Raw genomic sequence first — 24295 nt, 5'->3', positions numbered from 1 at the left:
CTTGTTTGCACACTATGTTGACAGTTGGATGCTGGCTCTGCTATTGCTGTATAGTAAGTGCTTTTGACAGAAAGAAAACCCTGAGAATCCCTTATGGAGCACATGGACTGATGGAAAACCTCATTTTTGCTGCTGTAAATGACAGGCACATAGGGAAAAATAGTAATTTATAATGCCTTTTACTCTAAGACAAAAATACATCTTATGTGTATGTACCAGACAATTTGACCCGTTTTAAAAAATGGGTGCTAGAATGTTATAAGCAGTGGCATGAACGCCTGTCCGCCCACACGTGTCGCAATGGCCACGGGTCTGCACATGTGCACTCCACTGACATGGAGGCAGACCATGGATGCAGAAACCCTGGGATGTTACCAAGTAGGATTTTACATTTAACAAATTTTTGCGATAGTGGTTGTCTGAGGTATTAAAATAAAAACGGTTTAAGGTATCTTACAACCTTCTCATTAATGCCCAGATATAATTTTAAAGCATGCTAAAGGATTTGCACCTCACATATATAATAGGGTAAGATTTGTCATTGTTTTTGTCAGATGAGAGAACATAAAACATATGTTTTGCAATATTTTAAAGACAGATGCAGATGGAGACGCAGCCCGAGTGAGAGCTCTGGTTCATGTTTGTCGGGCCCTAGAGAACAGCTCTTCAAAAACATTGTTGGCTGGAAACTGGACATTTCACATTGCAAAGATTGAATAATGTATTTGACCTGAGGGCCGTGCTCTGTACTCATACAATTTTTTTTCACTGGAAACTAATTATATTTTTGTGTTAAGTCTAATTCTCGCCTAACTGTTTTTGGTCTTGAGAGTTACATGGAAATGATTTTCCCTTCAAGATTGTTTGTTGCATGTAATTGTGTATGACAGTTGAATTATTGTTGTTTTTTGTCCCCTAAGGAAACTCTTCTTGCGGTTGTTTTCTGAGGCATTTTACTTAGCATTTGTCACACTTCTTGATTCATTTTAGCCAAACTGTAGTTGTAAAGACATTTTTGCTATCAACTTTAACATGGGCCCATGTACGTCCTATTTGCCTCAAAAGTGTTTTAGTTTGTGTTTCATGCCAGAAATATTGACCTCTTGGTTTCTGGTTTTATTACAGATTTATATAGGAGCCATCATTCCTCTAGGAGCTGCAGAGAAAGATGGAAGACTCCGTGCTGCGGACGAGCTAATCTGTATTGATGGTGTTCCCGTGAAGGGAAAATCCCACAAGCAGGTTCTGGATTTAATGACAAACGCTGCTCGTAATGGTCATGTGCTCCTTACAGTGCGGAGGCAGATCTACTATTCAGGTAAAAGAACCCTAAACTGTCTTACAATACTGTGAAATATTCCTTATCTACACTACAGACGCTTATTCATTTGTTGTTTCGTAACGTTACCTTTTGCTTATTATGCCAAACTAGAAATTACTAGAGATGATCAATGGTATGCAACTACTTGTGAGTTTATGCAAATTTCTGTATATATATATATATATATATATATATATATATATATATATTATAGCTTGAAAATGGACCAATTAATTTAAACTCTGGTGGGACTTGATTGGTCCATTTTCAAGCTGCATAAATTGCCAAAGAAAACCATCTTGGCTTTAGTCGTGTATTGTTGGTTTGTCTTAGGCAAGGTTCACACTTATCATTGAAACAAACTACCGTAAAAAGTTTAGTGTATGTGTTTTTTTTATTTTACCACGGCTAATAAAAGTCAGTAAAATGGCATGCAATGTGCAAATTTATGCTGCAAGTTGTATTTTTTTTTCTTTGGCATACGAAAATGCAATTTTGCTAATTTTAGCAAAGGTGTGACTCCCATTGACTTTCCTTAGATTTTTGTTGAATGTGTTTTTTCACATTTGCTATTTGCACATGGACTTTAATATGGGTGAAACCTTAAGGATAAACTACATCGCTATTACTAGAGAACGTCAATAAAATGCAGATAATTCTTAGTAGTTGCAATTTTTCACTGTTATTTTATGCTTTAAAATTAACCTGTCAAATAGAGCAGTAATAACATTTGATTGGTCCATTTTCAAACTGCATAGATTTGCATGAAATTACTCTCATTGTTTTGTATCTAATTGACCATCCCAAACTACCAGTATTTGTACCTCTAGAAAGAACAGAATTGTGAGCACATCTTAAAGTAAACAACAATAACATGCATAATTTAGGATTGTTCACTGTTGCTGAATCACAAATTGATTTTCAGAATAAGGACATAGGGTGACTGACTCTGTGTGTGGTGAGTACAGATCCCAGATACGATTCAAAAGCATCTCTTCATTGACACCAGTCAGTAAGCTTGATCCCCTACCTGTCCATTACTATAAAGCCCCTAGGATGGGCATCATTCAGAGAATGACAGATGTGAGCCACAAAGCACTAGGTAAAAGGTACATTATTCTTATTACCCAGCATGTTTGAAGGGACGGTGCGATCTTTCTTTTAGAGAGGTTTAAAAAAATAACTTAATGTACATTTAATGGGACCTACATGCAAATATATGGCATCATAGAATTGAACTACCAACACAACTTAGTAAGGGCATGAGCCCACTAAAGCAGATGTGTCCGCTTCTGTCCACTTTTTAGCATCTGTAACATTGATGTGTAACTGAAAAGCGGACACAACTGTGTCAGTGGGCTCAGGCCCTAATAAGAAAAATAAACTGAAACCTTTGTAGATCCTTACATGTTTAATCTGTGTATTGCTCCCTTTAGCATCAATAATGGCATGCAGTCTTTTTTTGAAAATGTTTGATGAAGCGCTTAATTTTCTCAGGTGATAATACAGACTATTCTTCATGGCCAAAAGCTTATTGATCAATAAATTCTTCCGTTGTCTGATTTGCACGTTTAAAGCGGGCCTGAACTCAGAACTTCCTCTCTGCTCTAAAAGATACACAACAGCATAATAACCTTTAAAGAAAAACAGTTCTTTGTTACAGCTGATACAAATCCTGAAATAAGTCTGAAGTGTATCTACTTCCTGCTTTCATGGATGCAGACATATTGTTAACATCCTGTGCTTTCAAATTCAGGTCCACTTTAACACATTCCTATAGAGACTAAATCATGTTGAGGAGACTGTAATGACCCCTTCAGCACATTCACTCATTTCTGTTGATGCCAGTTGGCCTTGTGATTTGTATCGTTGTTGTATTAGAAGGTTCAATTGTGTCCCATGTGCAATTTCTGAACTAATGAATGTAAGTTGTCCTGCAATATTTTCTGGTAACATGCTGCATTCACCTTGTTGTTCATTTTCAATATGTTCCCTGTGCCTCTCTACCTCGCACACCCCCAGAACATCAGCGATCCACATTCATGTTTCACAGTAGCAATGGTTCATACTTTTCATTATAGACCTTGGTGGGTCATCTCCAAACATAGTATTTTTGGTTGTAGCTAGGCATGATCAATGAGATGCAAATAATTCAGAGGTATTATGCAAATGTATGCAGCTTTAAAATAGAGCAGTCAAATTCCACCGCAAACCAGTGTGTGAACAAAGAAATACACATCACTTTATCTAATTAAAGGGGCACTATGGCGAAACATTGTAAAATTTAAAATATGTGCAAACATATACAAATAAGAAGTACATGTTTTCCAAAGTAAAATGATCCATAAATTTCTTTTCTCCTATGTTGCTGTCACTTACAGTAGGTGGCAGAAATCTGACAGAAGTGACAGGTTTTGGACTAGTCCATCTCTTCATAGGGGATTCTCAGGGATTTATTTATTTTCAAAAGCACTTAGTAAATGGCAGTTACTCTGTCCAACTGCCAAAAAAGTGTCTAGCAAGCAGAGATGCTGGCCAGCATCATTATTTAAATCCTTTTTAGGAAATATCTGTATAAAGAATAAAAGCCTTGCTGAGAATCCCCTATGAAGAGATAGACTGGTCCAAAACCTGTCACTTCTGTCAGATTTCTACTACCTACTGTAAGTGACAGCAACATAGGAGAAAAGTAATTTATGGCTCATTTTACTCTGTAAAAAAATGTACTTCTTATTTGTCTATGTTTGCACATATTTTAATTGTTACAATTTTTCACCATAGTGCCCCTGTAACCTACTTGGCGGTAATCCCGAACTGAGTTCGGGCTATGCCGCCGCGGAGGATTTCTCAGGCCCTGGTGGGCCGATTTCCATAATTTTTTTTGTTACACGTGGCTAGCACTTTGCTAGCTGCGTGTACATACCGATCGCCGCCGCTCCGCGCGATTTGCCGCTACCCGCTGCGCCAGGCAGCGCTGAGGGGTGGATCGGGACTCCCTCTGGCGTGATGATGTCATCACGATCGTCGCCATGGTGACGGGGGAAGCCAAACAGGAAATCCCATTCTGAACTGGATTACCTGTTTGCTCTGACTGCCGGAGGCGATCGGAAGGGATGTAGCTAGCGCTAGGCCAGCAGCATGATTTAAAGAAAAAAAAAATGTAAGTGCTGCGCTGCCCCCCTGGCGAATTTATTGTAACGCCAGGGGGTTTAATCAATGCTTAGTGTGATCTGCCTTCTTAAAACAGAAGGTATTTGCAATAATTCAGCTTTACGTGAACATCTGTGGTTACCCACAATGCACCCCTGCACTGTCTTATTTTTTAGTTAACTAGAAACTGCAGTTACAAATGAGAAATATATATATATATATTTGCTCTGGGCTTCCAGTAAAGGAGCACTTTTGATTATAACTTCCAAGTCCTAATATAGTGTAATATTTGTCTGTTCCGTTTTGGGTGCACAGAATTTTTTCATCCAAGGCCAATCTTTTTATTTTTCTTTTTTTTCTCTCTTCTGTGGCATTGCTGTCATTGTGACCTTTTCCACTGCTCACTGCAGTAAGTTGCTTGGAGACTCAGTGATTTGCTCAATAAAAGGATTCATGATGCATTGTTCTTGGCTGCCATATGCTTTAATGCCGCACAGATAAAATCAATGTAGCAAGTTTTCCAAAGCTCATATTCTGAGCAGCATGTCTGCTGATGAGCAATGATTTTGCCCAGTGGGAACCTAAAGGTGTCATCTGCACTACTTTTCAAAAGATGGAACATTTTAGAAGGCATCAATATAATTATCACTCATAAACAAATAGAAAACATCGGCAAAGAAATTGTGTGTTGTTTATTAGGAAACATACATCTCATTGTTTGCAGCAAAAATTCTAACCGCTTGCTGTCCAATTACACTCTGTAAGTACATTTGTGCTGAATAATAACCACTAGGAATTGAACAGAAAAGTGTTGGCTCAAAGCGCTGCATAGAGCCATAATTTTCTCTTTTTGTCTTATGAATGTGAATGACTAAATGTACAACATGCAGACAATAATAGTTTCAGCCTGGTAGAATTTTTAAATATATATTTTACTGTGTAAATTGCACCCATTCCAGAACACTATATCAAGCAATTCATTTGAAAATAAACGACTAATGTAAGGCAGATATTGCATATTAATGTAAGGGTGCTGGGGTTTTTCTTCACAAAAAGCCTATAAGTAGCCACTGATCAAATATGCAGTTACTTCATTATTCATTTTACTCATATAAGTTATTTGAATCCCCAGCTGCTTGTTTTATACAGTCAGTTACTACGAGCCAAAACATTCTGTTTTTTGCAATGGGACACAACAGGCAATGGACATGTTGACAGGTTTTATGTTAACTATAGGATCTGTTTCCACATGTCCTTTGTGCCCAAAATTACAACAGCGCAAGACTTTTCCAGACATGGACACAAGTTGATTCCATGTAAAAGCATATGGCCAACTTTTCGGAGCTACGTAGGGCCCCTTTATCAAGGCAATGCTTGCTCAGAGGCAAAAAAAAAAAGGCTGCCGCTGTGCAAAAATTCCTGTAGAGGAAGTGGGAGTAGGGCTCCTCTAAACACTCGCACGCAGCTATGTGTACTCAGCGGGTGCCAGCAACACTGGCACCCACTGGCACAGCAACACTATAAAAGTAAATAAATATTTTGAATGGATAGAAGAAAACTGCTTTTCTTCCCAAACCTTGCCTCAGGGTTCCCCAGTTATTGCATGTTAAGTTCCACCACCTGTTCACTTAATTAAGTAAATTAGTTCATTATCTTCGTGAGATACTGATTCGTTAATGCTACATATTGTTATGTTGGTAAGTTACGCAAACACTGGGGTAGCTTGAGGAAAGCTTTCAAATTGGCTAGTCTGACACTTTTTGACAGAGATAAAATAAAGGTTTACACCAACAAGGTCAAAGCAAGCAACTAAAGACAAATTAAAGTGGGTTTTGAAGTTAAGCTGGTTCAAGCTGTGACAAAGGAATAAAAAGAAACTGGGTAAGTTGAAGACAGGAAGCAAAGTGAAATTCCCCAAAAGCCATCTGACAAACAGTACTTAAATATCACTTCTCTAAGGGACAGAAGGAAATCCAGTGATGTTCTCCAACAGCATCTGGCGGAGGCATGTGGCACCAAAGTACATGCTTCAACAGTGAGAGGAAATCTTTAAAAAATAAAAGTCTTGTGGGATGTGTTGCAGCTAAGAAACCATTCTTGCAGAAAAGTAACAAGCAAAAGGGATTTCAACATGAAAAAGATTATAAAGCCGTTAGCAATGATAATGGCAGAGAGTCTTAGAGTGAAAGACATAACATTTAAGTGCGGGAAGGCTAATAATTTGGTCAGGTGTCTGTCTCAGAAACTTGTCCTCAAGTCCTGTTCTGGTAGCAACTTTAAAATTTTAAAAAATCACATTACTTTTATGACATACCCTCTTTTATGCCTAAACTTGCACTCCCTCATCAGGTTAACCTGTTTCCTTGACCTCTTACACTTTTCTGTAGCCTAACACCCCCAACCCTGCTTCCTGTGCTACATTCTTCTTGATATTCAACCCTTAGCTTCCCTCCTTAAAAAAGTCATTTTTAGGAGTAGGAGAATAAATATAATTGTTTTTCTCATCAGTTTGTTTTCACCTCGGGTTCACTTTCAATATGCAGCAATATATAGCTATAGGAAGTTTTTCTGATGCTGAAACCAGGAAAAGTATGGTAAAAGTACAGTGCTCTCCATAATTATTCATACCCCTGGCAAATTTTGACTTATTTACTTTTATTCAACCAGCAAGTATTTTTTTGATGGGAGATGACATAGGTGACTCCCAAAAGATAATAAGACGATGTACAAGAGGCATTATTGTATATAAGTATCCAGTCTAAAATTATTCATGCCCTTCTCAATAATCAATAGAAAAGCTATAATTGGCTATTACAGCAATCATTCACTTCCTATAATTGCAGACCAGCTTTTTGCATGTCTCCACAGGTATTTTTGCCCATTCATCTTTAGCAATGAGCTCCAAATCTTTCAGGTTGGAGGGTCTTCTTGTTATCACCCCAATCTTTAGCTCCCTCCACAGATTCTCAATTGGATTCAAGTCAGGACTTTAGCTGGGCCACTCCAAAACGTTAATGTTGTTGTCTGCTAACCATTTCTTCACCACTTTTGCTGTGTGTTTTAGGTCATTGTCCATTGTTTCACTGCAAACTGCCTGATGTTGTCATTGAGAATCCTCATGCATTGCTCTTTTTTTATGGTGCTTTTTACTGTAAATAGGCTCCCTTGCCATTGGCTGAAAAACACCCCCAAAGCATTAGGTTCCCACCACTACTGTATGTTTAACAGTGGGGATGGTGTTCTTTGGGTTGAAGGCTTCTCCTTTTTTATGCCAAATGAAGGAAACATCATTGTGACCAAACAATTAAATTTTTGTTCCATTTCAGCATAACACAGAAGACCAGAAGTCGTCTTCTTTGTCCAGATGAGCATTTGCAAAGGCCAAGCGAGCTTTTGTGTGCCTTATCTGGAGAAGTGGTGTCCTCCTTGGTCTGCATCCATGGAACCCAGCAGTGTGCAGTGTCTATTGGATTCTCTGCCTTGAGACCTTGCCACCAGCAGAGCCCAGATTCACCAGGATGGCCATGGTGGTGATCCTTGGATTCTTTTTCAACTCTCTCACTATCCTCCTGGCCGGCAGAGGTGTCATTTTCCACAGTGCAGAACATCTTGTATTTTTTAACAGTGCTGCCCTGTAGCCCCTGGAACTTTAAAACATTTAGAAATAGCCTTGTAGCCCTTTCCTGGCTTGTGAGCAGCCACAATTTGCAGCCACAGGTCCTCACTGAGCTCCTTTGTCTTAGCCATGACTGTCCACAAACCAACTGCAGAGAGCTGCGGTTTTTCCCCTCTTGAGTTGATTAAAACAGTTGTTCCCAATTAATCAGGGTAAATAGGATGCTTTAGAACAGCTTGGACCATTTGGAATGGTATAGAACTTTGGATTTTCCCATAGACTGTGACAGTTTGTGAAGGTTATGAATAATTTTGGACTGGACACTTTTTGCTCCAATGTAAATAACAGCTGAGAAATGTTTGTTTGCACAATAATGCCTCTTGTACATCGTCTTATTATCTTTTGGGAGATACCCATGTAATTTCCCATCAAAAAATTACGTGCTGGTTGAATAAAAGTAACTTTAAGTCAAAATTTGTCTGGGGTATGAATAATTATGGGCAGCACTTTAAGTATCCTGAATAACATACTACAGTGCCTATTTAAGATTTTTTTTTTTATGTTGGAATCCCCTTCTAATCATTTTAACTCTGACTGATAAATCTGAGCACCCCTCTACACATCTCCTAACGCTGTTATTTCTAACATTTGTTGTCTTCATCTCTAGCATCAAATTAAGCACCAAAAGCCCAAAATGTCAATAGGCAATAAATACAGCTTTTATTAGCTTATTGGTTGTGCCCAAAAAGTATCTTTTCATTACAAACAGAACAAGCGCTTTGGCAGTTGCATAGCTGAGCACTGGCATCCAAGTGAAACATCCCCTGTCCACAAAGTTTCATGCGACCATTAAACACTAACAATGGAAACTGCCTTGTATTACCCATGTACTCCCACCCAAATGAACAGTGCCTTATTAAGCTTATTAAAGAGACTCCGTAACAAAAATTGCATCCTGTTTTTTATCATCCTATAAGTTCCAAAAGCTATTCTAATGTGTTCTGGCTAACTGCAGCACTTTCTGCTATCACAGTCTCTGTAATAAATCAATGTATCTTTCCCTTGTCAGACTTGTCAGCCTGTGTCTGGAAGGCTGCCAAGTTCTTCAGTGTTGTGGTTCTGCTATGAATTCCCCCTTCCAGGCCCCTCTATGCACACTGCCTGTGTATTATTTAGATTAGAGCAGCTTCTCTCTTCTCTTTTACAAGCTGGATAAATCGTCCTCTGAGCTGGCTGGGCTTTCACATACTGAAGAATTACAGACAAGGGCAAAGCTGTTTGCAGGAGAAAAAAAGAGCAGCCTGAAACTTCAGTGCATGGGGGAAAGAAACACACAAATGATCTCTTGAGATTCAAAAGGAAGGCTGTATACAGCCTGCTTGTGTATGGATGTATTTTCTATGTGTGGACATACAGTACATCAACCTACTTCCTGTTTTGGTGGCCATTTTGTTTGTTTATAAACAAACTTTTTAAAACTGTTTTTAACCACTTTTAATGCGGCGAGGAGCGGCGAAATTGTGTCAGAGGGTAATAGGAGATGTCCCCTAATGAACTGGTATGTTTACTTTTGTGCGATTTTAACAATACAGATTCTCTTTAAGCGTTGGATAGGCCATTGTTCACTATAGGATAACTATAGTGTATACCCTCATCTCCCATTCTCTTTTTAGACCAGGGTCTTTATCTTTTTCACAGTATCACCAGAGAATGTGTCACTGCACTGCCATACAGCTGAAGCAGATGTTTGTCTCTTACAAGCATTTATACTTTGCCATCGCTCTGTTCACCTGTTGAAACTGTGCAATGTCAAATTTCCTTTACAAATATTTATATGTTTGAATATGCTTTGGCTATAAAATGTAATACAGTTATTTGCCATTTTATACAGTCATGCAACATAACACACTGTATTTTGAAAGCCATAGTTTATCACAAAGCAATAGAGCTTTTGTGCAGCAAGTTGTAATCTTCCAGAGGGACAAGCAAGGAGTTTATATAATAGAAGAACAATTTTTCTCCTGTTTTAATTTAACTTCCTTGGGGGTATTATCAACCCAGGACGGTGAAAAAAAGGGGCTGCAAGTGGGGATCCCGAGCCTGGGTCAGGATAGCCGACGGGAGGTATATGCAGAGTGTGCAGCGGAGCGGCGGTTATAACTCACCTTCCCTGCAGTCTGCTTTGCCTTCTTCAGGTCCTCCAAGGCTCTCTATCCCTCGGGTGAGATCTCTGTTTTGTCAAATGATGACATGACAATTTAAAGACCATCAGTTTTTGAATGGTGTATTATGGTGTGATAACTTGACATTTGTCACAACAGCAGCAATGAAGATAGAACTGATAGACAACTTCTAACTTTAAGGAGTTTATTTGACAAGATAGAAATACAGTGGTGTGCATCTGTTATCTTCGTTACATGTTCATTACCTCAGCGAAGCTATCAATTTTTAGTAAGTCATCTTAAGCACTTGAGCTAGTCCTTGCAAATAACCCAGGCTTTCTCTTATGAACATCTATGCTACATTGCAATAAGACAGCACTTAGTGTCTTACAGCATACAGACAGATGACAGGAAATTATAAACTAGAAGAGACTAGAAGTATAAGTCAGGAAGTAAAGTAATTTCCCCGAGACAGTCCGTTTATTATAAACAGCCAATCAAGGGTTAACACTGGAGCAGAGTGCCACCCGGAGGACAGGAGGAAGAATGGCAGTGCTGGATCCCGGGGCAGCGAGTAATTATTATTTTATTATTATTTAGTATTTATATAGTGCTGACATCTTCCGCAGCGCTGTACAGAGTACATAGTCATGTCACTTAACTGTCCCTCAGAGGGGCTCGCAATCTAATCCCTACCATAGTCATATGTCTATGTACAGGGAGTGCATAATTATTAGGCAAATGAGTATTTTGATCACATCATCCTCTTTATGCATGTTGTCTTACTCCAAACTGTATAGGCTCGAAAGCCTACTACCAATTAAGCTTATTAGGTGATGTGCATATCTGTAATGAGAAGCAGTGTGGTTTAATGACATCAACACCCTATATCAGGTGTGCATAATTATTAGGCAACTTCCTTTCCTTTGGCAAAATGGGTCAAAAGAAGGACTTGACAGGCTCAGAAAAGTCAAAAATAGTGAGATATCTTGCAAAGGGATGCAGCACTCCTAAAATTGCAAAGCTTCTGAAGTGTAATCATCGAACAATCAAGCGTTTCATTCAAAATAGTCAACAGGGTCGCAAGAAGCGTGTGGAAAAACCAAGGCGCAAAATAACTGCCCATTAACTGAGAAAAGTCAAGCGTGCAGCTGCCAAGATGCCACTTGCCACCAGTTTGGACATATTTCAGAGCTGCAATATCACTGGAGTGCCCAAAAGCACAAGGTGTGCAATACTCAGAGACATGGCCAAGGTAAGAAAGGCTGAAAGACGACCACCACTGAACAAGACACACAAGCTGAAACGTCAAGACTGGGCCAAGAAATATCTCAAGACTGATTTTCCTAAGGTCTTATGGACTGAGGAAATGAGAGTGAGTCTTGATGGGCCAGATGGATGGGCCCATGGCTGGATTGGTAAAGGGCAGAGAGCTCCAGTCCGACTCAGACGCCAGCTAGGTGGAGGTGGAGTACTGGTTTGGGCTGGTATCATCAAAGATGAGCTTGTGGGGCCTTTTCGGGTTGAGGATGGAGTCAAGCTCAACTCCCAGTCCTACTGCCAGTTTCTGGAAGACCCCTTCTTCAAGCAGTAGTACAGGAAGAAGTCTGCATCCTTCAAGAAAAACATGATTTTCATGCAGGACAATGCTCCATCACACGCATCCAAGTACTCCACAGTGTGGCTGGCAAGAAAGGGTATAAAAGAAGAAAAACTAATGACATGGCCTCCTTGTTCACCAGATCTGAACCCCATTGAGAACCTGTGGTCCATCATAAAATGTGACTCTCTGAACAGTGTCTGGGAGGCTATGGCTGCTGCTGCTCGCAATGTTGATGGTGAACAGATCAAAACACTGACAGAATCCATGGATGGCAGGCTTTTGAGTGTACTTGCAAAGAAAGGTGGCTATATTGGTCACTGATTTGTTTTTGTTTTGTTTTTGAATGTCAGAAATGTATCTTTGTGAATGTTGAGATGTTATATTGGTTTCACTGGTAAAAATAAATAATTGAAATGGGTATATATTTGTTTTTTTGTTAAGTTGCCTAATAATTATGCACAGTAATAGTCACCTGCACACACAGATATCCCCCTAAAATAGCTAAAACTAAAAGCTACTTTCAAAAATATTCAGCTTTGATATTAATGAGTTTTTTGGGTTTATTGAGAACATGGTTGTTGTTTAATAATAAAATTATTCCTCAAAAATACAACTTGCCTAATAATTCTGCACTCCCTGTATGTATCATGTAGTGTATGTATCCTGGTCTAGGGCCAATTTAGGGGAAGCCAATTAACTTATCTGTACGTTTTTAGGATGTGGGAGAAAACCCCCCCACACAAGGAGAACATACAAACTCTGTGCAGAAAGTGCCCTGATTGTGATTCAATCCAGGGACCCAGCGCTGCCAGGCAAGAGTGCTATCCAATACACTGCAATGCTGCCTGAGTAATGTGCAGGGGCTGCTGCAGATCTCGCTGCGGTTCAGAATTTTAGTGTCTGAAAGCTCATGAAAAAATTGTACCGCTTTTAGACACTAAAATCCAGAAAGAATCATACCGCCAAGGAGGTTAAATTATTATTAATAATCTATTAAGCGCCAACATATTCCATGAGAGAATTTAAAATGAATTATCTGGTTTTATTGAATACTTGTTCTGATTTCTATTGAACAAATTGATTAATTCTTCAAAATGGTGTTGTGCATTTAGTGACATGTCTGTAAAAGCACCGTAGAAGATTATATTATAATATATTATAATATATAACACAATAGTATTTTAGCATTTTCATGATTATCTGTATACTTCTTGGTAAATCAGTTTTCACTTACAAGGCAATACAATTTTCCATTTAATCTCTCTTGTGCGGAAATGTTAAGGCAACCATACACTAATAGATGTGTAATTCTACAAAAACATTGAATTCAACAAAATATATTAAAAGCTAGGACTCCTGATCAGTTTCTAGTCAGAATATTGATCAAAACTACGGTAAATCTGTAAAGGTTGTTCTGTAGTCAATCAAGTGCAAGGGAGAACAGCACTCTTCCCAGCGGATGCATATGTTAGTACTGTCCTGATTGATACAGAGCGAGTGGTGGCTGCTTTCACATCAGTATTTTCATCAGATTTATGAGTATCTAGAGGTGCAAGGTTGTAATCCAAGTAGAAGAAAGACATCTAGGATATATTGGTCATTTACATAATATACTAAAAAATCTTGTCTATAGCCACTGTGTGGTATGTGTGATAGGAATTTTTGCATGTTAATCTATTGCTTAAAAGTGGTCTAAGGGCCCATTCACACTTGCGTTTGCAAAACGCCGGCGATTTTTGCCTGCATTTTGCAGGAGTGATTTTTCCGCAATTTCACGCGGAAAAATCAGTGAACACTGCAGCGATTTTTTTTTTCACTGAACACTGCGGCGATTTTTCTGTGATCGCGTTTAGTGCTTTTATAGCACTGAAACGTGATCGCTGGGAAATAGCCTGAAAATGGTGCAGGCGACGTGTTTGCATTTCGCAATTTTGGGCGATTTGCGGCGATTAGCGCAAATCGCCCAAGTAAGAACAGGCCCATAGGGTTTTATTTTACTAGCGCTTTTAAAAATCACTAGCGTTTAAGCGTTTTGCCGAAATCGCAGCAAAACGCTCTAGTGTGAATGGGCCCTAAAACTTAGCATTTCTTTTTTTGCTCTAAAAAAATATTTACAGACTTAAACCTACTATCACAAAAAAAAGGGAAAAAAAATTGTAGCAGAACAGCATTCAAACAGTTAAACACAGCACCTTGTTCTGTGTGGCAAGCTCCTTCAGCTTGTGATACGCATCCACAGAGGTGATACCATTATCTTTTATTTACATATCTCTTTTGTTACAATTAGTTACAGACCGCTACTTGGTGAAATGAAACTGTACTGAGATGACAAGCAGAGACAGATGAGAAATTTTCCCTAGATATCTGCTGTATTTATATATTTAAATCTATGAATAAAATGCAAAGGCAGTTTTCAGAGCGGATAAACTGTACTTTGGGAACTTCTTACTTTTTATTACCCATTTAGTTACCATATTTGGTTTTGTGTTCAAGTAAACAGGCTTGTACACAAAAGCAAATATGGGTAATAAAAAGAAGAAAACATTGTTATTGTTATGTCAGGGTTTTAGTCCACATTAAGATCATTATTCTTTTTAAACAATTTGTTTCCCAAACTTTAGACAAAGCCCAAGAGGACGAAGAACCACAGCATACACCTCCTGCACTTAATGGCTCACCCAGGCTCAACCGAACTGAAACAACTGGAGCTCCAAAGCCACCAGCAGAGGCTTATGATGTAGTCTTACAGCGCAAAGAAAATGAAGGATTTGGCTTTGTCATCCTCACTTCTAAAAACAAGCCCCCTCCTGGAGGTAAGAGTCTTTCCTTTGTCACCGGGCTTATTTAAGTAAACGCCGTTCAGTAAACAATGTTAGGCTCCCTGCACACTGCAAATCCGTTTTGCGATTCCGTCTTGCAATTCCGATTTTCCAATGCAAGCAACAGAAAAACGGAGGAAAAAACGCAGCATGCAGTAACGATAAAAAATTGAAATCGGATGTAAAAAGCTATGAAAAATCGGAATTGTAATCGCATGCAGTGTGCAGGGAGCCTTGGGGTGTAAAGTAGTGGTGTTACCCATGACTGTAACCCGACCTGTTGTCTGTGGCATAGTGCCTGAAATTTTACCTTAAAGAGAAATGAAAATAAAAAGTCAAAATAACCATACACTGGTCATACTTACCTCCTGTGTAGTCCACTCCTCAATCTCTCTCTCCTCTCCTGTGTCCCATTTGTCCACTGTGATCAATGTAATTCTCTGTCCTCCATTTTTTAAAAATGGTCATTACCCCCTAACAGCTTCCTGGTCAGCACACTGTTAAACTGTAATATCACCCACTTGAGCCATAGGGAAACATGGACATTACTTTGCACATTCAGCTGTAACTGACAGCTGCTGATATATAACTGACAGCAACTGGTATATTTCAGTTCTGACAAAATATTGTCAGAAGTCGAAGAGCTCACTATAAGAAGAAAATGGTGAGCTTCTGAGAGGAACTGATGGCGAGGTTAGTATGTAATATTCATTTGCAGCTATGTCATGTGTTTATTTTAAATAATGTTCCTCGCTTCAGGTTCCCTTTAAAATTACAGTCCCTTCTGCAGCTACTGCTTTTAGAAAAGAGATAACAATACTGTAGATGTATTAAACTGTGACATTAGTTATATTATGAATACAGCCTGCTAAGGGATTGTAAGTGAAGTCAGCATAATTTCCTTGACCCCATTGATCAGGAAAAAGTTTGTGTCTGCATTTGATGCTGGTAAACCTCCTCGGGCTCAATGCGAAAAACTTGGTCCAATTACATCTTTTATATCAATAACTGCTTCTGTAATGCTTTACATACATATATACAGGACTGAGTTGCTTTATAAGCCAGAAAGGCCACAGCTTGTGGTGGCAGGTTTGCTGTTCTTAATTTATCATGATTTTCTGGGGGAAACTGAGATATTCAATCGTATTACACCAGGTTCAATCCTAAAACCGAGAGGATGCACCCTTGATCCTTTCTCTGCTGAAGATCTGGCTTTGAATGCAGTGCAGGTCAACTGCAATATTTATATGAATAAAAAGCATAACATCTACTTCTGAATGATAATACACTATAGTCTTCCTTCCATAGGTACAGTAAATCAGTAAAAAGCATCCTGGAATGAGGTTAGAGCTTGGCCCCTAGGGATTGTAGGCATGCAGATGCTACCATTTCCATTAGCTCTTTCTGTTAAATTGCTGCCTTAAATCTTTAATGTACAGCTATGGCCAGTAAGGTTGTAATAAAATATCACTGTATTCCCTCTGTTAGTTTCTTAATGTAATCTCTGACACAGTTCTGTTCAGAAAAACTGGATAAATATTATTAACTTTGCTGTTTTCTTTTTTATGTAAATCCATCTGGCTGGTGTTGGGGGGGGGGGGGGGGGGAGAAAATCCAGTGCTGCTATGTTTTATCCTTTACTGTGCTTCATATTTAATGTGCTGTAACAGATGTTGTGTGCATTAACAATACCTCACAGTGCTGAGATAGACATCCGGCCATACAGAAACACGAGTCAATTAGCTCAAACCCAGAAATCTGTCTGAATATTAATGTAGTGTAAAGGTGCAGCACTCTTAGCATGGCCTATTTTTACAGGTGAATCTGTTCTGCTGATGACCTAACCATGTGCATGATTATTTAAGAGTACAGTATTGCCATTGTCTGTTACTTCCAGTACATGTCCAAAAACAATGCCATAAAGCATTAGAGAAGAGCCGTCCAAGTCATTCCTTGTAGTCCCACCAATAGATGCTTTTAATGCCTCATGCATAGTCTTAGCTTTATAGAAGCATGCATGCAATGTACATACAGCATTTTTGGGCTTGGCCCTCATCACTGCAAGGTGTGAAACTGAAAGACTATATGCATAAGGTTTGTAAGAATAGCGACACAAGTATCCCAGGTAATGAAGAATCATTAAGATAATTGTAAAGCTGGCCAACAGTAGATTAAAAATGTTCTGCTAAAGTCACTGCAAAATGACTTTCCTAAAACAATTGATTGTTGCAGGTCATGCATTACTCTAAATGCAAATGGACTATAATGCACCAATTCAGGACAGTGGGCAAAGTCATGAATAGGATATACAGTAAGGTCATTTCATGATCAGGGCTGTAGAGTTGCTACAAAAATTATCCAGGTCAGACACCTCCGTTTATGAAACCTACGACTTCAGATACCCAAAATTACTTCGTCTCAGTGGCGTTGCAATAGCCACTGCAAGGGATGCAGGGGGGCCCGAGCCTGTGGGAGGCCTGCCCAGGGCCGTTTTCAGCAGCAGGAGAGGGGCCCAGTACAGGAGAGGGGGCAGTGGGCACACAGAGGCGGGGAGAGGGGGCCCAATTCCCCCCCTCTTCTCAGCCCCCTTCAGTGTCCCTGGCTTCCCCCCTCCACTATGCCAATGGGTGGGGAACTCTTGACAATGCAGAAAGTCCAGGCCAATCAGTTCCCAGGTAGCTGTGATGTTACCCTAAGAAATAATGTAACTATATGCACATAGTGCCTGTAGTATTTGTAGTCTTATGAACACCACAGTGACCACTGCACTCGGAAAGAGTGTGCCCACAACTTGAGTGTGAACACAAGTACGACTGCCTCATTTGTCACAATCACCAGATCACCGCTTGTACAATAGCCTATAAACCCTACAATATCTGGGTATGCTGTGCATGGATCTAAGACTCAAGTGGAAATGATACACATAGTGTAAAAACTTTTAATGTTAAAACAGCATTATTATGCTTACTGCTTACACTCCAAATTAAATCAACAAGCATATGAATGCAGGGTGGTCTGCCACAATTCACACAGCCAGCACATCTCTCACATAGGCACTGTATGCACTCTGCTATACTTACTAGTAGGTCTTGCGTCCAGCATGTCTCCAGGCTCTTCCCTATGCGTTGAGTCATAAATGACTCATCAGGGGCATGGAGACACGCTTGTCAAGGACGCATTTATATATCCATGACGTCACTAGATGTCTGCCCCCCTCCCAGTCCACCACCCATCATCTTCAGCTCAACCGTGGGCAGTACGGCTCTGGATACAGCTCCGGCCTTCGTGTCCATGACAACTTATGTAAATCCAGATCTCGCAAGACAATAGCAGCTATGGCCCCAGCCCACGTATCCATAGCAACCTACTTAGACCCAGAGGTACTTCGCTATGATATTACTGGACCGCCCATACTATTACTCCCAATGAGATCAGCGTTGTGTGCACACTGCATGCAATAGACATTACTAAAACCGCATACAATATACTTTAAGCTACACTATATATTACACGCCGTACATGCCACAGCAGATGTTTAAAAAACTTACAAATAAAATTCTAGAGCATATTCCTATATTACCTAGCTTAAAGTTTATTGCGTGTTGTTTTTAATATGTACTAATGTCTATTGTATGGAGTCCCCACACCATGCGCATCGCTCATTGGGAGTAATAGTATGGGCGGTCCCCATGCCTTTATGGTCAAGACTGAGTATTGCAGTGATTTGATAGTAAAAGGCAGAGTATTGTAATGAAGAAATCGTTCAATGAGACAAAAAGTTACCATGGACAAGTTTACATATGTATGTTTCCCTTTCTATTCTAGTGATTCCACACAAGATTGGTCGTATAATAGAAGGTAGCCCTGCTGACCGGTGCAGAAAACTGAAAGTTGGAGATAGGATTTCTGCTGTTAATGGGCAATCTATTGTTGAGCTGTCACATGATAACATTGTACAGCTTATAAAAGATGCTGGTAACACCGTCACCCTGACAGTGATTGCAGAGGAAGGTAAGGCCCAGACTTTTACAAGTTCTACTGTCAATAAATATGATACATTCAAAATGTTTCCACCTTAAAGGAATACTTAAGTGAAAAAAAATGATTTTTACTCACCCGGGGCATCCCTCAGCCCCCTGAAGCTGTATGGTGCCCTCGCAGCCCCGCTCCGATCGTCCTGTCCCCGCTGGCGGCTACTTCCGGGTTCGGCGACAGCCGCCGACAGGCTGGGAACGCGAGTGATTCTCCGCGTTCCCAGCCGCTATATCACCCTCTATGCTGCTATAGCGTATATATATATATATATATAATATATATATATACGCTATAGCAGCATAGAGGGTGATATAGCGGCTGGGAACGCGGAGAATCACTCGCGTTCCCAGCCTGTCGGCGGCTGTCGCTGAACCCGGAAGTAGCCGCCAGCGGGGACAGGACAATTGTAGTGGGGCTGCGAGGGCACCATACAGCTTCAGGGGGCTGAGGGATGCCCCGGGTGAGTAAAAATCATTTTTTTTTCACTTAAGTATTCCTTTAACCACTTGAGGACCGCAGGCTTTACCCCCCTTAAAGAGACTCTGTAACAAATTTTTCAGCCTTAGTTCTTCTATCCTATAAGTTCCTATGCCTGTTCTTATGTGCTCTGGCTTACTGCAGCCTTTCCTAATTGCACTGTCTCTGTAATAAATCTTATCTCCTTTCCTCTGTCGTGTCTGTCGGGCTAAAGGTCCGTACAGACGCCGGACTGGAGGCAACGACGGGTCCGACGTCACCTCCCGCTGGGTGGGCGTTTCAGCGACAGTCCGGCGTGTGTACAGTCTGTCTGCAGACTGATACGGCTGTTTCTTAGCGATCCGCCCGGCGGATCGCTAAGCCTTAAGGCTTGAATGTGTGGAATGTGCAGGGCTGCTTGTGATTGGATAGAAGCGATACACACCCTCTGCAGGCCCCCTGCACACTCTGTATGACTCACACACTCTGTTTATGTGAGCCTATTACAAGCTGGTTAGTTTGTTTGTAAACACTGCCTAAAACTGTTAATTACAAGCCAGGATTGCAGCAGAGAGAGAGTGGCAGAAACAGCACAGAGGGGCACAGGAGAAAATAAGGAATAGAATGGTATGCTTTTTAGTGTAAGAATATTAGAGTACAGATTCTCTTTAAGGACCATTCAGACCACTGCAGCTTTCACGGTTTATTGCTCGCTCATACAACCTACCACCTAAATGAATTTTGGCTCCTTTTCTTGTCACTAATAAAGCTTTCTTTTGGCGCTATTTGATTGCTGCTGCGATTTTTACTTTTTATTATATTCATCAAAAAAGACATGAATTTTGTCAAAAAAATGATTTTTTTAGCTTTCTGTGCTGATGTTTTTCAAATAAAGTAAAATTTCTTTATACATGCAGCACGAAAAATGTGGACAAACATGTTTTTGATTAAAAAAAAACCCATTCAGCCTATATTTATTGGTTTGGGTAAAAGTTATAGCGTTTACAAACTATGGTGCAAAGAGTGAATTTTCCCATTTTGAAGCATCTCTGACTTTTCTGACCACCTGTCATGTTTAATGAGGGGCTAGAATTCCAGGATAGTATAAATACCCCCCAAATGACCCCATTTTGGAAAGAAGACATCCCAAAGTATTCACTGCGAGGCATAGTGAGTTCATAGAAGATATTATTTTTTGTCACAAGTTAGCGGAAAATGACAGTTTGTGACAAGAAAAGAAAAAAAGTTTCCATTTCTGCTAACTTGTGACAAAAAAAATGAAATCTGCCACGGACTCACCATGCCCCTCTCTGAATACCTTGAAGTGTCTACTTTCCAAAATGTATTCTCCCAGCGAAGCAGGCACACCTTCCATTCCTTGGGGTGCTTGGTGAGGCGGTATAGGCAATACCAAACTCGTAAGTCAATCTCAAAGATCTCACCAGCACACCGCAGTTCAAAGCACACCCTTTTATTGTGCCAGTATCCACAAAAGTTCCAACAATTGTTTCGGGAGCCACGCAGGGTCCCCCTTTCTCAAGGCATATGGTTACATCACACATCCATGACAATTCCTCTATATACACTCCTACTACCCAATACCCCACCCGAAAGTTGTGACCTCACAAATGGCATCATGGTTATTAACATACATAAACACAACCTCTATTAACCAACAATGGATAATCTATGGGCTGTTCTTACAAAATGCATATTTCAGGGTATACCTCCTTTCGTTTGTTTACTACACCTATCGTCATCAGGTGCACCCAGATCGCCGCTGGCATGTTACAGTCCTAATTACATGCATTCAAACTTCTAATACCTTCCCCCTCCGTCCGTTATCTGCTCATCACCGTTCTGATTCAGCAGAGCGCTCGCCGCTGATGCCGCCTGGGGGCGTGGCTAACGTGGGTCCAATCACTCTGCACAGTGTCACCTAGCCAATGCGCGATGATGCGTAAGCGGCTCACGTGTCGCATGCGTCACGCGTCTTGTCAACACTAGCCACATGCATAGTGCGTGAGTGACCAGGGCGGGCGTGTCAGTTATCCCTGACTCCGCCCTTCTCCACCAGCCCGAACCTCCATTCTGAGAGACCGAGGCGGGCGCGTCATAGACACAGCTCCGCCCCCATCTCTTCCAATGCGCTCACTGTGGACACCACTATTGATCGTTCGTACAGGGAGACTGAGGCAGGCGCGTCAGACGCGACTCCGCCCCCATCCCTCCCAGCACGCTCACCATGGTGACCACTCACGCATTACACCTATGTGTAAACACAACTGTCCACAGGACTAGTTATATGGATGAAGGGCTACTGTACGCACATGATCACTATCCCCAGACTTTTCCACGAGGGGGAGACAATAATCCCCCACATAATGCGCATAAAGTACTCCTGGTAGGGAAGGCTTAGGACCGAATGCATTCGTTATTCATGATACAATCACTTACCACCTGCAATCTCGGGGCACCCCATGACGTGAAGCGCCACCCCCACATATGGGAGGGATATACGGACTGACTATCGTGTGGAAGTGACCAGGACAAATCTGAAAAAACAAACAGGAATCCCATATCACTCTATGAACGAAAAACCATGATGATACAGTGAAATATCAATAAAATCAAAGATTAAAAGTACAAGATCATCCTGAAAAAAAAGGGGAGGTTAATATCCATACGACAACACCAAGCTTTACATTATCTTTCCCCCAAGAAGCATGTCAGGGGATTGTTCTTGTTTAGACGCCCTGGTGCAACTGTCCCCATCTCAAAAATCCAGAAGGCCTCTCTCTGTAGTAGTTTTCTCTCCCAGTCTCCTCCCCGTTTGGGCTTATTTACTTGTTCGATAACTACCCCTCTTATTTGATGTGCTTTATGGTTGTTTTCCACACAATGTATGGCCACCGGCTTAGTATAATCTAATTTCTCACCCTTTTCTTTGGCTACCCATGCCACCCTGATGTCACTACGGTGGTGTTGGAAGCGTTTTTTAAAAGGGTTTGTGGTCTGTCCTATATATGCTAGGCCACATGGACATTTTAGCATATACACACAATGGTCCGTATTGCAATTGAAATATCCATTCATTTTGTATTTTTTACCACTATTGGGGTTCACAAATTCTGGGCCCACTATGATGGAATCGCAGACGTTACAGTTGTGACATCTGTAACAGCCTTTTTTGTTAGAGAATACAAATTCTTTTTTATATTTAGATTGGGGGTCAGCCTGCACCAGAAGATTCCTGAGATTAGCACTAGACCTGTAAGCAAACATCGGTCTTTCCTTAATTTCCGGAACCAGTGTCCGATCTGCTTGGAGAATGTCCAAATTTTTGATGGTAGCTTTCTTAACCAAACCCGCATTTACATTGTGTGTTTGTACAAAAGGTATTCCTTTCCTAGGGTTGGTGTTCTTTGTGCTCCTGCCCTCCGCTATTTCGAGTGCCCTTTTCTTTGCTCTCTCTAACACCTCTATGGGATATCCTCTTTCTAGAAACCTAGTTTCCATCTCAGCCAGGTTTGTTCTACACATCTCACTGTCTTTACATATCCTCAAGACTCTAAGGAATTGGGATATGGGGAGACCCTCCCTCAGATGTTTGGGATGTGCACTCTGGAAGTGTAGCAGGGTGTTCCTATCTGTCGGTTTGCGATACAAGGTTGTAGTTAAGACCCCTTTCTCATTAATCACCATCACATCCAGAAAGGGTATCTGTATCACTGATACCTCGGGGTTAAACACAATTCCTTCGAACATACCATTGAGGAAGTCCACAAACTCATAGAATTCTTGTTCGGTGCCACTCCAAAGGACAAAGATATCGTCTATAAATCTGGCCCACCACATTACATGGAGACTGTATGGCACAGAAGTATAGACAGACTCCTCCTCCAACCATCCCATAAAGAGATTAGCAAAGGCCTTTCCAAAATGGGGTCATTTGTGGGGTGTGTTTACTGTCCTCGCATTTTGGGGTGTCTTCTTTCTAAAATGGGGTCATTTGTGGGGTTCCTATACTGCCCTGGCATTTTAGGGGCCCTAAACCATGAGGAGTAGTCTGGAAACCAAATGCCGCAAAATGACCTGTGAAATCCTAAAGGTACTCATTGGACTTTGGGCCCCTTAGCACAGTTAGGTGCAAAAAAAGTGCCACACGTGGTATCGCCGTACTCGGGAGAAGTAGTATAATGTGTTTTGGGGTGTATTTTTACACATACCCATGCTGGGTGGGAGAAATACCTCTGTAAATGACAATCTTTAGATTTTTTTTTACACACAATTGTCCATTTACAGAGATATTTCTCCCACCCAGCATGGGTATGTGTAAAAATACACCCCAAAACACATTATACTACTTCTCCCGAGTACGACGATACCACGTGTGGCACTTTTTTGCACCCTAACTGTGCTAAGGGGCCCAAAGTCCAATGAGTACCTTTAGGATTTCACAGGTCATTTTGTGGCATTTGGTTTCCAGACTACTCACGGTTTAGAGCCCCTAAAATGCCAGGGCAGTATAGGAACCCCACAAATGACCCCATTTTAGAAAGAAGACATACCAAGGTACTCTGTTAGGAGTATAGTGAGTTCATAGAAGATTTTATTTTGTGTCACAAGTTAGCGGAAAGTGATTTTTATTGTTTTTTTTTTTCACAAAGTGTCACTTTCCGATAACTTGTGACAAAAAATAAAATCTTCTATGAACTCACCATAGTCCTAACAGAATACCTTGGGGTGTCTGCTTTCTAAAATGGGGTCACTTGGGGGGTTCCTATACTGCCCTGGCATTTTAGGGGCCCTAAACCGTAAGGAGTAGTCTTGAAACCAAATGTCTCAAAATGACCTGTGAAATCCTAAAGGTACTCATTGGACTCTGGGCCCCTTAGCGCAGTTAGCGTGCAAAAAAGTGCCACACGTGGTATCGCCGTACTCGAGAGAAGTAGTACAATGTGTTTTGGGGTGTATTTTTACACATATCCATGCTGGGTGGGAGAAATATCTCTGTAAATGGACAATTGTGTGTAAAAAAAAATCAAAAAAATTGTCATTTACAGAGATATTTCTCCCACCCAGCATGGGTATGTGTAAAAATACACCCCAAAACACATTATACTACTTCTC

General features: G+C 40.7%; 1 protein-coding gene across 5 annotated transcripts in view; it reads left to right on the top strand.

Annotated features, from left to right (window-relative positions):
- MAGI3 (membrane associated guanylate kinase, WW and PDZ domain containing 3) overlaps window positions 1-24295 on the top strand; it is a 506679-nt gene that overhangs the window by 425783 nt on the left and 56601 nt on the right. For all 5 annotated transcript variants that reach the window (XM_068269718.1, XM_068269717.1, XM_068269716.1 and 2 more), the window contains 3 exons: window positions 1126-1318; window positions 14474-14665; window positions 18497-18682. In XM_068269718.1, the coding sequence (XP_068125819.1) occupies window positions 1126-1318; window positions 14474-14665; window positions 18497-18682 (571 nt within the window). The remainder of the gene's footprint in view (window positions 1-1125; window positions 1319-14473; window positions 14666-18496; window positions 18683-24295) is intronic.

This window comes from Hyperolius riggenbachi, chromosome 2 (assembly GCF_040937935.1).
Source record: "Hyperolius riggenbachi isolate aHypRig1 chromosome 2, aHypRig1.pri, whole genome shotgun sequence".
Lineage (NCBI taxonomy): Eukaryota > Metazoa > Chordata > Amphibia > Anura > Hyperoliidae > Hyperolius > Hyperolius riggenbachi.
The sequence above is the reverse complement of the archived record's forward strand: the minus strand, read 5'-3'. Positions and strand labels throughout refer to the sequence as shown.